At 37.2% G+C, this 14979-nt stretch overlaps 1 protein-coding gene across 4 annotated transcripts in view; it reads left to right on the top strand.

The window, feature by feature from the left end:
* ATP2B1 (ATPase plasma membrane Ca2+ transporting 1) overlaps positions 1-14979 on the top strand; it is a 129532-nt gene that overhangs the window by 51996 nt on the left and 62557 nt on the right. For all 4 annotated transcript variants that reach the window (XM_042992879.1, XM_042992878.1, XM_042992881.1 and 1 more), the window contains exon 2: positions 5998-6423. In XM_042992879.1, coding sequence (XP_042848813.1) covers positions 6216-6423 — 208 coding nt within the window. In that variant the 5' untranslated portion in view covers positions 5998-6215. The remainder of the gene's footprint in view (positions 1-5997; positions 6424-14979) is intronic.

Genomic DNA, 14979 nt, shown 5'->3' with positions numbered 1-14979 from the left:
TTGTTACAAGAGTTCTGCATTGTGTAGCCAAAAACTACTCGTATGTAGCTTACTCTGTTTACATTCTAGTTTTGTCCTCCAGTACTCCACAACATATATCTAGTCACTTTCTACACTATAAAATTTCAAATGTTTGAAGTTTGCCATCAGAGGTCGTTCGTCCCCTAGACTAAGTTTCCTCCATTTCTTAAATGCACTAGTTTCTTGACTCTTCAGTGTTCTCTTTATTATTAAAGATTGTTTATGATTATTATTGTTCATACCATACCAGTGCAAAGTCTAGTGGGCCTGTTATGTATAATACAAATAAAAGTTGGTGCCTCTCTTTCTGTCATTCATCAGTCTTTTTGATACATTGAGTCACCATATGTTTTATCTGTATAACAGAGTTTCTTCTATATTGGACTATCATCAGAATCCTCTTTTCCTGGGGCTCCTTGGTGACTCAGTTGGTTAAGTGTCCAACTTTGGCTCAGGTCATGATCTCACGGTTCGTGGGTTCGAGCCCCGCATCAGGCTCTGTGCTGACAGCTCGGAGCCTGGAGCCTGCTTCAGATTCTGTGTCTCCCTCTCTCTGCCCCTCCCCCTCTCACACTGTCTCTGTCTCTCAAAAAATGGATAAATGTTTAAAAAAAATTTTTTAATTAAAAAAATAGAATCTTTTCCTTTAGGTTTAGAAATCTTATTCCTTCAAACATTCCTCATCTGAAATGGCTCAGCAGCCCTTCTCATTTGAGGAGAGCGGGGATATTCTCTGTAGAATATATCTGCAAACATTCTTAATAAAAATAGCTAACGTGTTTACCATTAACTGTGTTCCAGGCTAAGTTCAAATAGTTTTCCATATATTAACACATTTAAAGAGATGGGTACTGTTTTTGTATCTATATTTTATAGATGAGCCAGTAATATTATTGGTGTGTATGTCCAAGGCAAAGCAGAATAAGTCTGTTTCCTAACTTTATTGATGTTAGAGTCCTGTCATTGCTGCCTAAGAACATATTCGCTTTGGGGCCCAGTGGAAGCACTTACCTCGTGTTAACTAACATCAAGTTAGTGCATTTTGTAACAATTAAATATATCTTCTCATTCCTACCTTTCTGGATCCTGATTCTGTCATCAAACATTTGCTGGCTCACCTAGCTTCAAGCCATCTATAGACTGGAGAAACAGAAATACTGTGTTTGTAAATCACCAACAATAGTTTAGAAGTCAGGAATGAGGAACCCAGTAATGTCTTCCAGGTTGTCCATCTTTGTTCTAATACACTTCAGGAGCACATATTTTATACTTGGTCTGCAAGAATTTCATGTTACTACGTAATAATATAATATAATAATAATAATAATAATAATAATCCTTTTTAGAGCTCTGAAATGAAGCTCCAGCTTCATATTTCATCCCACAATTTACTTAACTGTTTGCCTGTTTTTCTTTGAGTTTTTCTGATATGCAGTCTTTGTGGTTTTCATTGTTGAGTCTAGATAACGTCCATACAACCATTTCATGATCTCTGTAAGTTAAGTGTTCTTGTGAAAGAAGGAATTGAAATTGCAATTAGTGATTAATTACGAGCTCCACTCATTGCTAGGACCTCAAGTCATGTTTTGGTCTTTTGAGGGCCCTGCTTATTCATAGTAAAGCTCATGTGTCATTTGGATTCCATCTTATCCTGCTTTTTGAAGACTGTAACTGTTTTTGCCTAACTCCAGTCTTAAACTACCTCTGTCTTTTTTCATAATCCCTCAAAGACTACCAATAGTCATTTGGCTAGAGAGGTCATCTGGGGATCAGGGATAGGTTATGGAGGCCAGTAGGCCCCCATAGAGTAGCTGTGTGTTTTCTTTAAAACTCCCCCTTGTTAGGGCCTCAGCTTCCACATAACAGGATTTCTTCGTAAATATTTCAAATGGAAGATCAGAATCTTTTAGACAACACAGAAAAGCAAAACAGATCTACTTTCTGTTGTATCATGATCTCAAATAGTGTGCCCCCTCTTGTCATTTTGTAGTGAATAAACAACAAAACTTTATTGTTCTAAGCACTTTTGTCCGCTAGTTCAGTGAATGGAGGAATGAAAGTGGATAGAAAGGAAAATAGTGGAGAAGGCTATAGTAGATCCCGAAATACACAACATCCTGATGATATAACTTGTAGGTAGTTACAAATTGCCCTCTTTTGGAAAGTGGCTCATTTTGCATTTGGTGCTTTTGCCTGGACTTCTTTAAACAGTAGGGGGACTGGATATAATTGGTAATCATGTATTTAACAAAGCTATGTGGTTTGCAGAGTGATAGAAAATTCAACCTCGGTAGGGAACTTACTGACAAATTACTAAAAAAATCCAGGGATAGAACAGATTTGAGACATGGATTGACCAAGGGGCTCAAGTGATCCAGCACTGACAGGCACATTCCTTTCCTCTCTCCTTTCCTCCCTCTCTGTCTTTCCTTCCCTTCTGGATCCAGTCACAGAGGTTTTTGCCATGTCAGATTTAAGTTCAGTAAGAAGAGACAAGTCTCTGCCCCAGAGTCACAGCAGAAGCCTCCTTGCCCTCTTGGCCTTTGTTGGGTCATATGAGCATTCCTGAACCAGTTATTATGGCCAGGGGAATGTTTGGATGTGGGATGGAACCTCATGAGACTACACTGAGAGTCGGGGAAGGGCAGATCCCTAAACAAAAGTGGGACTATTGCTGAAAAGTGGGGGAAAGGATGCTGAGCTGGCAAATAACAAATACCCACTGTAGTGTCTTGAATTCTGATTTTATTATATAAACTGGTACATTTGGCTGTTTTTTGACCTATGACAATTTCTATTTGAATCTAATAAATGTGAAGACCTAAAGTAGAGGCATTGTAGGGAAGGGAGCATGGCTTTTGAGTCACAAACAGAAATTCAGATCCTAGCTCTGATTTGTCCCCTTATTGTTGAGAAATGGAACAGAACCCTTTAACACTCATTTCTCCCGTTTTTGCATTCTGTCAAGAGCAAAGGCAACGACTGACACATAGGAGTAAAAATATTAGTTTTAATATTGACAGAAGCTGAAATGGAGGATTTGTTTTTTGTGTGACAACAGGGAAGCTCTAATGTTGAACCCCAAACTACAGGCACAGTTATTTACCCCACCCCAGCAACTTTGAACAGTAGTTGGTTTTTTTTAACCGGGGGGTCTGTCCCTACCCTACTAACTCAGACCAATGTGTATGAGTTCTGCAGACATCTGGCTTTCAAAAGAAGGCAGAAAGGTGAAGAAACCACATCTGCCTAGTTACTTTTGGAAAATCTGTCAGGCAGCTTGTTTTACCTCAGTGGTAATTGATGGGGTAGGAAGCCACTGTTGAGGAAAATTCCTCTTTGTGGAGGAAACCAGAGGACTGATGACATAGATGCCTCCGACACAGAGACTTCGTTAGGAATTTATCTCTTGAACAAATAATAATTTATTTAGGATTAGCATAATAATTCAGATGCCAGCAAATTTGGGTTGGAAACTCAGGGATATTATCAAAAAACCACCCTCTCTAGATTTTGGAGTTGAGTTATTATAATAATTGATGTGTGAGTAGGAGGGAACCACTTTTCCTAGGAGATGAGTAAAATTGGTAATAATTGGGCAAACAGGGAGGATTTGTGAAGTGGGAGGAAGCAGGCAATGAAAGAATTTGTCTTATAGAATCTATAGCTATCACATCCTTGCACATTTAACCCAAGGCAAGGAAATTTTCCTCAAACAGCTGGTATGAATTTCAAAGTTTTTAACCCATTCTGTCCACTGGTTCTCACAGTGTGCTGCATGGACTGACAGCATCTGTATCACCTAGGAATTGTTAGAAAGGCAAATGTTGAAGGGACACCTGTGTGGCTCAGTCAGTTAAGCATCCGACTCTTGATTTCGGCTCAGGTCATGATCTCACAGTTCCTGAGTTCAAGCTCTGCCTGGGATTCTCTGTCTCTGTCTCTCTCTCAAAATAAATACAATAAACTTTAAAAAATATTAAAAAAAAAAAAAAAAAAAGGCAAATGATGGAGCCTACCCTAATCCTACTGAATCTAAACTGTGGAGTTGAGGCCCAGGCATCTGGATGCATATTGAACTATGAGAACCACATACCATTACAAACATTCTCATAACAGCTTAATAAATGAAGATTAATTGTGCTTGCCAGTAATCTTTTCTAGTTCCCAATCACTGTACATCTTATTTATTAAATATTGAAGAGTGGGTACTTGGGGAGGGAGAGAGACTGAATAGATAAAATAAAGCTTAGGTTTGAGTGCCAAACAGGCATAAGCAGTAGAGCTGTATTTTCACCCTGTAAGTTTAGATATAATGGCATGAAAACTGTTTCAAAAACTAACTGTAGCAGTTGGGGCACCTGGGTGGCTTAGTTATGTGTCTGACTCTTGATCTCAGCTCAGGTCTTGATCTCACAGTTGTGAGTTCAAGCCCTGCATTGGGCTTCTCATTGGGCTCTGCACTGGGTATGAAGCCTACTTTCAAAAAAAAAAAAAAAGGTGGCAGCAAAGAGCATGCAGTTGGATAAAAGGAATATTAGAATGAGAGAGAACTTACAGGGTAGTGATTATAATTTGTGGGGGAGGGACTTGATGATGAGAAAGAAAAAGGTTATGTAAAACGGGTTTTTCAAAGGAAGAATTAACTCAGTGACTGATTGAAGCTGAAGTGAATGGAATCAAAGATGACTTAGGATTCCAAGCCCAGGTGATTAGAATAATGGTTGACTGAGGAAGGGAGTTACCTATTTAGGGAATAAGATGAATGCATTGTTGGTCATGTTAAGGTTGAGGTGATTAAAGGACATGGATGGAGATTAAAAGTTGAACACTCATCTTTGGGTAGTTTAGAGTACAAGGAGAACTTGAAATTATTATGAGGAAAATTTAAGTAATGCATCCATTTATTTTTTAAGTTTTTTTAATGTTTATTTTTGAGAGAGAGAGCGTGAGTTGGGGAGGAGCAGAGAGAGAGGAAGACACAGAATCTGAAGCAGGGTCCAGGCTCTGAGCTGTCAGCACACAGCCCGACACAGGGCCCAAACTCACAAACTATGAGATCATGACCTGAGCTAAAGTGAGACACTTAACCAGCTGAGCCACCCAGGTGCCCCCTAATGCATCCATTTATTGCTTAAACACTTACTGAATGTCTGCCATGTGCCTGGCACTGTTCTCGATACCCAGGATGTACTAATGGGCAAACCTGACAAACAAGCACGGTAATTTTAGATAATACTAAAGGCCAGCAAAAAAAACCAGAGTAATAATAAAGAGTGACTCATGGGTAGAGCATTTCTTTGGATGGCGGGTCAAGGGAAGAATGGAGATGGTGACATGTGACAAATCATGGTGGAAGATAGTTTTAGGAAGACAAAAGATGGTGGTGTCACAGAGTGGCCAAGGAAAATTGCAGGAAAGCACAGTGGGGTGTTTGTTGTGCTTTGTGCCCTTTCAAGGTCTATTTTGTATGAAAGGTTTGGAGAGAATGGTCCGTGTATTAGAAGGAACATGGGTTGGAGACATCACAGCTCATCTGTTTTAGGCATTTGTTAGGTGTGCAGAAACTCCTCAAATTCTCTGAGGCTTACTCTTCTCAGTAGAATAAGGAGTTAATAACACCTCGTGGGATTACATTGTGATGATTAAATGGAATGAACTTAAAGAAATAGTGCTTGGAATGTAAGTGCTTAATGATAACTATTAATAACCTTAATACTGAATGGAAACATAAAATTCAGTCATGTGAAATGCAGTTTCATTTAATAACGATGGGATCTAATATCTTGAAATACAATTTTATTTAGTGGTTATACTTTGATTTTTGTCATGCAAAAACTTGACACGCATGAGACCACAGTTAAAAATATTTTTATGATGTTTTTCATTAGTTACCTGATGACATTTAGAAAATATGCTTATATGCATAATGCTGTAAAAGATAGATTTTATTAACTTTTAAATATTTTCTTACAGATATGTACATCTCATGATTGATACGAAGAAACTAGTCATGGGCCAAAGGTCAAGATACTTCTCTGGGAAATGCTGCTGATGCTGCTCTAGAAAGTCCTACAATGAGTGTTTGGTTTAAGAAAGATTTTCATATTTAAAAAATTTTCAACTTGGAAATACATCAAGTGAAAATTAGAGTCTTTTGGGAAACATTTTCCTCCTAATAAATAATACTTGTAATGGGCGACATGGCAAACAACTCAGTTGCATATAGTGGAGTAAAAAACTCTTTGAAGGAAGCTAATCATGATGGAGACTTTGGAATTACGCTCGCGGAGCTGCGGGCTCTCATGGAGCTCAGGTCTACAGATGCATTACGAAAAATACAGGAAAGCTATGGAGATGTCTATGGAATTTGCAGCAGGTTGAAAACATCTCCCAATGAAGGTGAGTTGTGTTATGTTTGTTTTTAGTTCTTTGTATGAAGAGTACTATAAATTTGTAAACATGTTTATATTGTCTTGGTTATTGTGTGATTATATCATAATTTTAGTGACATTAAGATGAGTCAGTTATCAGATTGTGCAATTAACAGAACTTTAGATCAAGAAATAATGTTGCAAATTAATTTATATATATATATTTTTTTAACGTTTATTCATTTTTGAGAGAGACAGAACACGAGTGGGGGAGGGGCAGAGAGAGAGGGGGAGACACAGTTTCTGAGTTAGGCTCCAGGGTCTGAGCTGTCAGCACAGAGCCCAATGTGGGGCTCGAACTCACGAACTGTGAGATCATGACCTGAGCTGAAGTCTGACTGCTTAACCAACTAAGCCACCTAGGCGCACCTAATTTATATATTTTAGGTTGGTGGGAGGAAATACTTGTACTAGTGTGCGTGTTATTGCTGCTTGTTTACAATAACAAGTTTGCCTTTCTGCTGGAATTATAGAGGATGGAATCCCCCCACCCCCACCCACCCACCCAGGGGATTCAGTGAAAATAAATCCTCACTTATCTTTCATTTTATAAGGTGGCTTAAAATAGTTGTCACTGCCAGTAGCTGACCAATTTGTTTTTACCCTAAACTTTAGTAATTAGTTCAGAAGATCCTAAAGATTAGATGCCAGTTTTTTACGTAGCAGACATTTTCTTTAATGAAAACTAATTTTCAGTCTTAGAATTATGTTCAGTTTGCCTGTTTCAAGGAAGTCTTTGCTTTCATAATTCTCAATTTGTAGTAAGTTTCTTCTTGAGAATCAAGAAAGGAAAAGTTATGACTTTATTGCATTATGGTCTTTGAAACGGTTTGAGATAGATGACCTTTTATACATTCATCATGTTGAAGAGAAAATTAAGGTTTAGAAAGTTTCAGAAAGGCATTTCCTGTTTACAAACGAAGGAGAGAGATATGCTGAATGTTGATGATTGTACTTTATTTTAGTAAGGATGGGCAGTTATTAATGTAAAAGTTAAAGTAGACTAGTACACATTCCAAAGCCAGTTCCAGGGAAATTATGCAAAAATGTTTTTCTTTCTTTAAGTTCGTTTATTTATTTATTTATTTTTATTTATTTTTTTTTTTTAATTTTTTTTTAACATTTATTTATTTTTGAGACAGAGAGAGACAGAGCATGAACGGGGGAGGGTCAGAGAGAGAGGGAGACACAGAATCGGAAGCAGGCTCTAGGCTCTGGGCCGGCCCAGAGCCCGACGCAGGGCTCGAACTCACGGACCACAAGATTGTGACCTGAGCTGAAGTCAGACGCTCAACCGACTGAGCCACCCAGGCGCCCCATTTATTTATTTTTAAGTAATCTCTACACCCAACATGGGGCTTGAACTCAGAACCCTGAGATCAGGAGTCTCATGCTCTTGCAACTGAGCCAGCCAGGTGCCCCCAGAAATGTTTTTCTTGAATATTTTTTTTTTGAAACATCTTATGTCATGCCATACTGTCACAAAATTAAAAGTAATAGCAAAAAGTTACTTCCAAAATTGTTTTAAAATTTTTTTTAATTTTAAATTTCATTAAAAATTTCTTTAACCCTATATATCTATAAAATACATATATATACACATTTGAATTTCTGTTTAAATTCCTAATTGTTTTAAAGAATTGGTAGGTAATTAATTTTTCTGAAGTAGCATGATCTTGACGAATCCAGTATCAGCATTCACACATCATTCACACATGTCTGGAAAGGGCTTCCTTGATCACTTGGAGTATGTTCTTTTTTCTGTAAGACCTGTTAAGTCTTCGTATCTTCTGGATCTTTTCCTTAAGTCAGAACTACTTAGAAACATGAGCTTCTTAGTTATACCTTAATATGCTGTACCATTTTAAAGTAGCTGGGATCCCTGTTGTTGATGTAAATTCTAGGATTCAGGAACAAACCCATGGACTGTAACAGATAGTAATTTAACAAAATTTGTAGCTTGTTCGTTATTCAAACCCATTTTGAAATATTAGCTAACTTTATATCCTGTTTAGAGAATTGTATATTGATGTGCTGTTCTCAGTATATTCATTAATTCAACTATATGTACTTTATCCATTTAACCTAAAACCTAATTGTTGGATGGTTCATAATCACCAAATTAATAGGAAACATTATAAAAAATCCTCAGTATAATTACATAGTTTGTTCATAAAAGGTGATAATGAACTTCAGTTTCATTACCTAACTACACATCCTTCAACCAGGTTGTCTTTGTATTCCTCTGCTATTAGTTAATCAAAATTCTTGTCTTCTAATAACTTAACACCCCAACATGGTCTGTTCTCATTTTTAATAGACGTGATTCTCATTAGTTTGTATTGCACTTTCTTTTGTTTATTTTTGTATTCTTTTTTGTTATTTTAGGCTGTACTCCTTACATTGATTTTAGTTTAATTAGTGAAGTTTATTAAGTTAACTGAAAAATTTTGCATTTAGTACAATAGTTTTGAAATTTGGGGAGGAGATGGTTATGTATCTTTCTTACAATATGATGGGAGCTGTGGGTAATTACTAGAAATAATTCACTTGAACACTCAAAATTTGATGTTCGTTGTTGCTGCTTTGTGCTATGAAATATATGAAATCTATTTCCCTCTTTTATTCTTAGAAAATTCTTGCTCATCTTCTTCCTAGTATTGTGAATTTTTGTTAAAATTTGTACAAACTTTTGTCTTTACTGGTTGTATATAAACAGTTTGTCATTTTGAAAGATTCTTTTAAAGAATATGAACAAACCATTTTAAGCATTATATTTGTGTTTACAGTTGTAAGATTAAATAAAAACAGCACCAGCCTTCATAAGAATATTGTTTCCGGAGGAACAGTTTTAGTTTAATTTAGAAATAATTTATTAAGAAAGCTAATGAACATTTTGTCACTGATCAACTAGGCAAATGATAGTAAATAAATCATCATCAGGGGTAATCAGCCAGGGGTTTGCCCAAGAAAATGATCCAGACAATAAGTACTCTTTTGTTAATATAAGCTGCTTATTGTGAGGGAAAGTGAGATTAAAATAATTTTTTAAAGAACATGAAGTTTGGTTAGGAAAACTGAAGTTTGTTTCTTTAATTCTTTCATTCATTAATTCATTCATTGATACATATAGTCTTTCATCAGATCTAGGTTGTTAATTGCCATATGGTGTTTATTCCCTCTAAAGAAAGAATTAGTGTTGGCAGTTTTAATCGTAAGATAATTATAAGTGTGTAATTAAGTTACATCCCAATCTCATCAGTGTTAACACAGTGTAAGAATATGTGCACCTTAGAATTGCTGGGATATTCTGCCTGCTCTGTGGTAGGTACTTTTCTTGGCTGGGTAGATATATTCGTCAATAAAACAATCCCTGACTTATTTTTACAAGGGGGAGACAAATTTACAAGACAGCTAGATGAAATGCATAGTGTATTATTGATGTCTGCTTAAGAGAAAAGTGAGTGGAAAAGGAAAATCAGAAATATTGGGGATGTGGCTATTAGATTGCTATAAAATCTGGAGGAGGAACAGCTTAAGACATTTCTTAAGAGCAGTTACAACAAAAATAATACATAGGTAATGCTTTTTTGTTCCCAGTAGGTTGTTGTTAGCACTTACAAATATTAATTCACTTTATCCTCACAACAGCCTTACCTTTTTTTTACAGCCAAAGAATCCACAACACAAAAAGGTTAATCGGCTTACTCAAAGTCTCACAGCTCTTAAGGTGCCAGAGCAGGGATTCAAACCTTGACATTCTAGCTACATGCTTTTAACCACTATATTATATCGCCTGTTATGAAAGTTCAGCTCATACAACTTGCAAAAGAGTTGACAATATTAAGAAAGAGGTACCTGTGTTCTGTCTTCTCAAATAGTATTTTTTGTTGGCAGGAGTTTTATAGTGAAAACAATTTTGAGTTTAATAAAGGTTCTGTTGCTCAGTCAGTCGTTTTAAAATATGCCCTGTTCAGGAAGTTGTATCTGTGTGCTTCCTCATTTGGCCTGCTAATTTACTGCTCGTCTTCCAGCAGAGTACTCCTTTAACTGGATTTGAGACATTCTTAATGTGTACTGATCAATAGGAAGTGTTTTGAGCCAGATGTGATTTTCATATTAAAAATGTAGCCATCTCTACTCTTAAAAGAATTGGAAGTATAAATTTCAAGGTTAACTGAAATAAAGACTTGTCACCTCATATTTCTGCTTTGTCTATTAGAGAAAGCACCTCTCTTAAGAGTCGTCAGAATCTAAGAATATACTTTTATGACAGAATTACCTTCTTACAACATCCTAACTACATGCAATTATCCCTGTAGTTTTTTTCATTATCTTTATTGTTTTCCTGTATTGATTTTCTTATTCCTGTTGTAAATCCTATTTATTGATCCTTTTACTTTTAACCTAGCTTTCGGTATCTTTTCCATTTTAATGTGTCCCTGTGTTATCTATGTTATATTTTATATTGGATGGTAGAGGAGACTGTCTAATAAAGAGATTTCTGGAATGCAGGTCTCTAGCCCTGGTAGCATGTTTATCATTCAGTAGTACCATGTTAAATAAAGGGTAACAATGAATGTATACAGATTAAAGACAGGTACTGAGTGGTATTTTGTAGGAGACATGGATGGCTCCATAGCGTTGTAAAGAGGCAAGAAAGTAAATGAGACACTAAGTTTCTGAAGTAGTTGCTAAAATTAGGTATAAGAGAGAAAAAAAGCAAAGGGAATAAGAAAAGGAAACAGTGGTAGAAAGAAACAAAAGAGGTGTGTGGTAGAAAGCAAGGTAAAGTCAACAGTAATTGTCTCTGGCTGACTAATGTTTCCATAATGCTGGCAGTTTATGTTCACACTCCTAGAGGTAAGACTGTTAGAAATCGTGTGCTTTTGACCAGGTCTTCATGATGTAATACAAGAAAACTAACATTCACACATGGAAATATATTTTAACTCTAAAAAAAAAATCATCCGGTTGCCCAGCATGAATCATTGTTGACTTATAGGCTACTGCAAGAATCCTCTGATGCTCTGATGGATGTGCTTGGTTATACAGGTTGGCACAGCTCTTTCAGGCACTCAGGAAGGATTCCCATCGCCATGGTATGCCAGCCACGCATATTTTAATACTTGTACAGAGTTACCAACAAGGGTTTGATATTGATAATCCTGCATGACCTTGTCCTGGAAATTTATTGCTGCTGTAATAGAGAATTATGCATTTAATTGAATACCTGCTCAGCTCACTAGTTTTCATTGCTTATGAATTTTTTGAAGGTAATTGTAACACTACTCTAACTTTGTTGCATATATATTATTTCTTAAAGTTGTACTTGATAGAGCCTGAAGTAGTATATTAGAGTTGTTTTAAGTTCACTTTTCTGAGTGCGATAGACTTCCTTTTTATTTTATTTTTTTATTTTTTATTTTTTTAGTAATCTCTACACCCAACATGGGACTCAAACTCACTACCCCAACATCAAGAGTTGCATGTTGTTCTTTTTTTTTTTTTAAGGTTTATTTATTTGAGAAAATGAGCAGGGGAGGGACAGAGAAAGAGGGAGAGAGAATCCCAAGCAGGCTGTACGCTGTCATTGCAGAGCCCCACACGGGGCTTGATCTCATGACTATGAGTTCATGACCTGAGCTAACATCAAGAGTCAGATGCTTATTAACCTACTGAGCCACCCAGGCACCCCAAGAGTTGCATGCTCTTCTAACTGAGCTAACCAAGCACCTTTATATTTCCTTTTCAAACCATTCTGTTCTGGTTTTCTTAATATTAGATTCTTAGGGTTTTCTTTCTTCCTATTTGGCCGGTCATGTATCAGCCTTCTGTGTTTTCCTTTAGATGTTGGTGGGCCTCAGGTTTCCATTTATCTGTGCACACTCCTCTTTGTATACTCTCCTTGGATGATGCCATGCACATCTAAGACTTCACATGTCATCTGGATTCTGGTGTTTCTTGTAGCTCCAGTCCACGTTTTTACCCCAAGCCTTCAGCCTAGAAGCCTGATTCGTTTTAGGCATCTTATTTTCTCAACCTTTCCAGGCTTTACTTTCTGAAAGCATACTCTCTTTTTCCCTTTTCTAATGAAATCATTATATACATCTTTTTTTTTTCCTCCTAAAATGTTTATTTTTGAGAGAGAGAGGAGAAGAGAGAGAATCCAAAGCAAGCAGAGCATGACACAGAGCTCAAACCCGTGAACTTTGAGATCATGACCTGAGCCAAAATCGAGAGTCGGATGCTTAACCAACTGAACCACCCAGGCATTCCAATTACATATGTCTTTTAAGTGGCCTGGACTTTGACAGGAAACTTTCACCCACTCACACTCAGTTGCTAAGACCTAGGAAAAAAAAAAAAAAAAAAACATAATTCTGAGATTGTTAACCTTAAATAAAACAAGTGGTAATTTAATTAAACAAAGATGAGTTTATTCAGGAATAGCAGGGGAATTGTAATTCAGGACAAGCAAATTATGGCAAACTGTAGATAAGTCTGAGGAAGACAGTACAAGGCTCTGGGAGGAAATTAAAGAGGGTTGTTCTGAACATAATTGTATTAGAGAAGAAGAGTTTAAGATTGTGGTGGTTTCTCACTGGCTGTAAGTGGTGAGCAGTTTGCTATTACTGAGGCATGTGGAAACCTTCCTCCTTCCTGCTGCTCATGTAAGCTGAGATGAGCACTGTGTGCATGGGAACTCTCCCTTCATGGCTTCCCAACTGCATTTTAAATCAGATTTCCTTGATTTGTTTTCACTTTTCCCCCTTTTGATTAAGATGTTTCTCAGAAAGCATCACTGATCAAGCATCAGATCATTCATTTTGATTGAAATATTTTTCTCTATTTGTCAATTGGTGCTTGGAAGGACCTTTCCCAGGAGTCATGTCTCACATGGGGGTTTTGGTGGGGGGAGGAGGAATGGGTAGAAAGTGGAAACCATGGATGCCACTTTTGAGTAACAGGGCAAATAGCAGGAGGAGCTGTCAGGCATTTCCCATGCATAAATTTATATCTTATTAAGCTTAGAAACGTTGGAGATCATCTCAAGGCATTGGGCTAACATTCTGTTTGCTATATTATTTTCATGGCCTTCGGAAACAGCAGGAAAGACTAAACTCAAAAAAGGTTTGCAGGTACCACGCCTGTATTTCTCTTTGTCCCCAGAGCTGTTGGAAATCTCCTTTGGTCCTACTGCCGCCACCAAATCTCCTAGTGCTGACTAGGAAATTCCAGGTTGGCTGGTCAACTTCCTTTTTAAGCCAAGTGGGTTGCTCAATGATCTTATGTAACTGAGTTTTAACTTCCCCAGAAGTGTTAATCCAGGTGCAGCAGGTGGTGTTGGCCACAGTGCAGACACCTCCTTGCTCAGCTAAAAGCTAGTCAAGGACTGACCTATTATCAACTTTGGTCAAAGAGTCTAAGGCTCTTTTTTGGGCCGGTGTTGTCTTGGCACTGATTCTGCAGTATCTCTAAGAGTTAAGGAGAGATTTCTTGCTATATTCCTGTTCACATTTACTCCTAACCAGGGAAGTATGGCCCTGCTAACAGAAGTGAACCCTGAATCATAAAACCTCCTGGTAGGTCCTTTCTGATTTGACAGTGCAGGGGATTCAACTAAGGAAGGTGCTTGAGTTGGTTTGTGAAAAGTTAGGGGTAGCTTAAGAGACCTTGCTTTGCTATATGCTAGCTGTATAGGCCCAAGGTGAATGAATGATAACCACCCCAGATAAACATAAATCCTGTTGGGGTATGAATCACTCTCACTAAGGTGGCACTGTTAATAGATAGATAAGAGTTTTAAATGACAAATCCCACAGTCTGAAAGGCAAAAGTTACCCCTCCTTAACAAAGGCCTGGGAGAAGCAGATGAAGATGTTATCTTTCCAGGCCAGTGCCAGAGTTGAAAAAATAAAGGGAAAGACAAAAGTTTCATGTTTGAGATGAAGTCTTGATTAAGCATCAGGGTGAGTAAGTAGTCATCCTCTATGTCAGCTGCTTCTTTTTCTAGTCAGTTTGATTCAGAGGTCTCTATCTGTGTAGGGCCAAATGTCAGGTGGAGCCTTTTTCATCTGTGAGATACATATTCAAGGTTTAAGTCCCTGAAGTCTGGCTGCCATCTGGGTGGTGAGGAGGACCTGGTATAGTCCTTTCCAACTAGATTCTTGGGGCAGTCTTTGTTCAAACTGATTCCAAATCAAAAGGGTGGGAGAAAATTGGAAATGTTACTTTGGAGAGTTGTAGCCAGATTTTTGAGGAAGCTAGAATTCAGGATCCAGTTCAATTTACAAGTATATAACAGAAACTCAAGGACAGTTAATAGGATTAGAATCTGATCTAGACAAAGAGGTAAACATAATTTGTTCTCTCTTCAAGTACCCTCATTTTTTATAGTAAAAATAATTTCTTTGCATGAAACATTGCTTGATTATTTGCATTAGTGCAGCAAGAAAAGTGATTAACCATCTAAGCTCTTTTTAAGACTGCTTTCCTGGTCTTTAATTTTAAAGTTAAATAT

The sequence above is a fragment of the Panthera tigris genome, chromosome B4 (genome assembly GCF_018350195.1).
Source record: "Panthera tigris isolate Pti1 chromosome B4, P.tigris_Pti1_mat1.1, whole genome shotgun sequence".
Classification (NCBI taxonomy): Eukaryota; Metazoa; Chordata; class Mammalia; order Carnivora; family Felidae; genus Panthera; species Panthera tigris.
The sequence above is the reverse complement of the archived record's forward strand: the minus strand, read 5'-3'. Positions and strand labels throughout refer to the sequence as shown.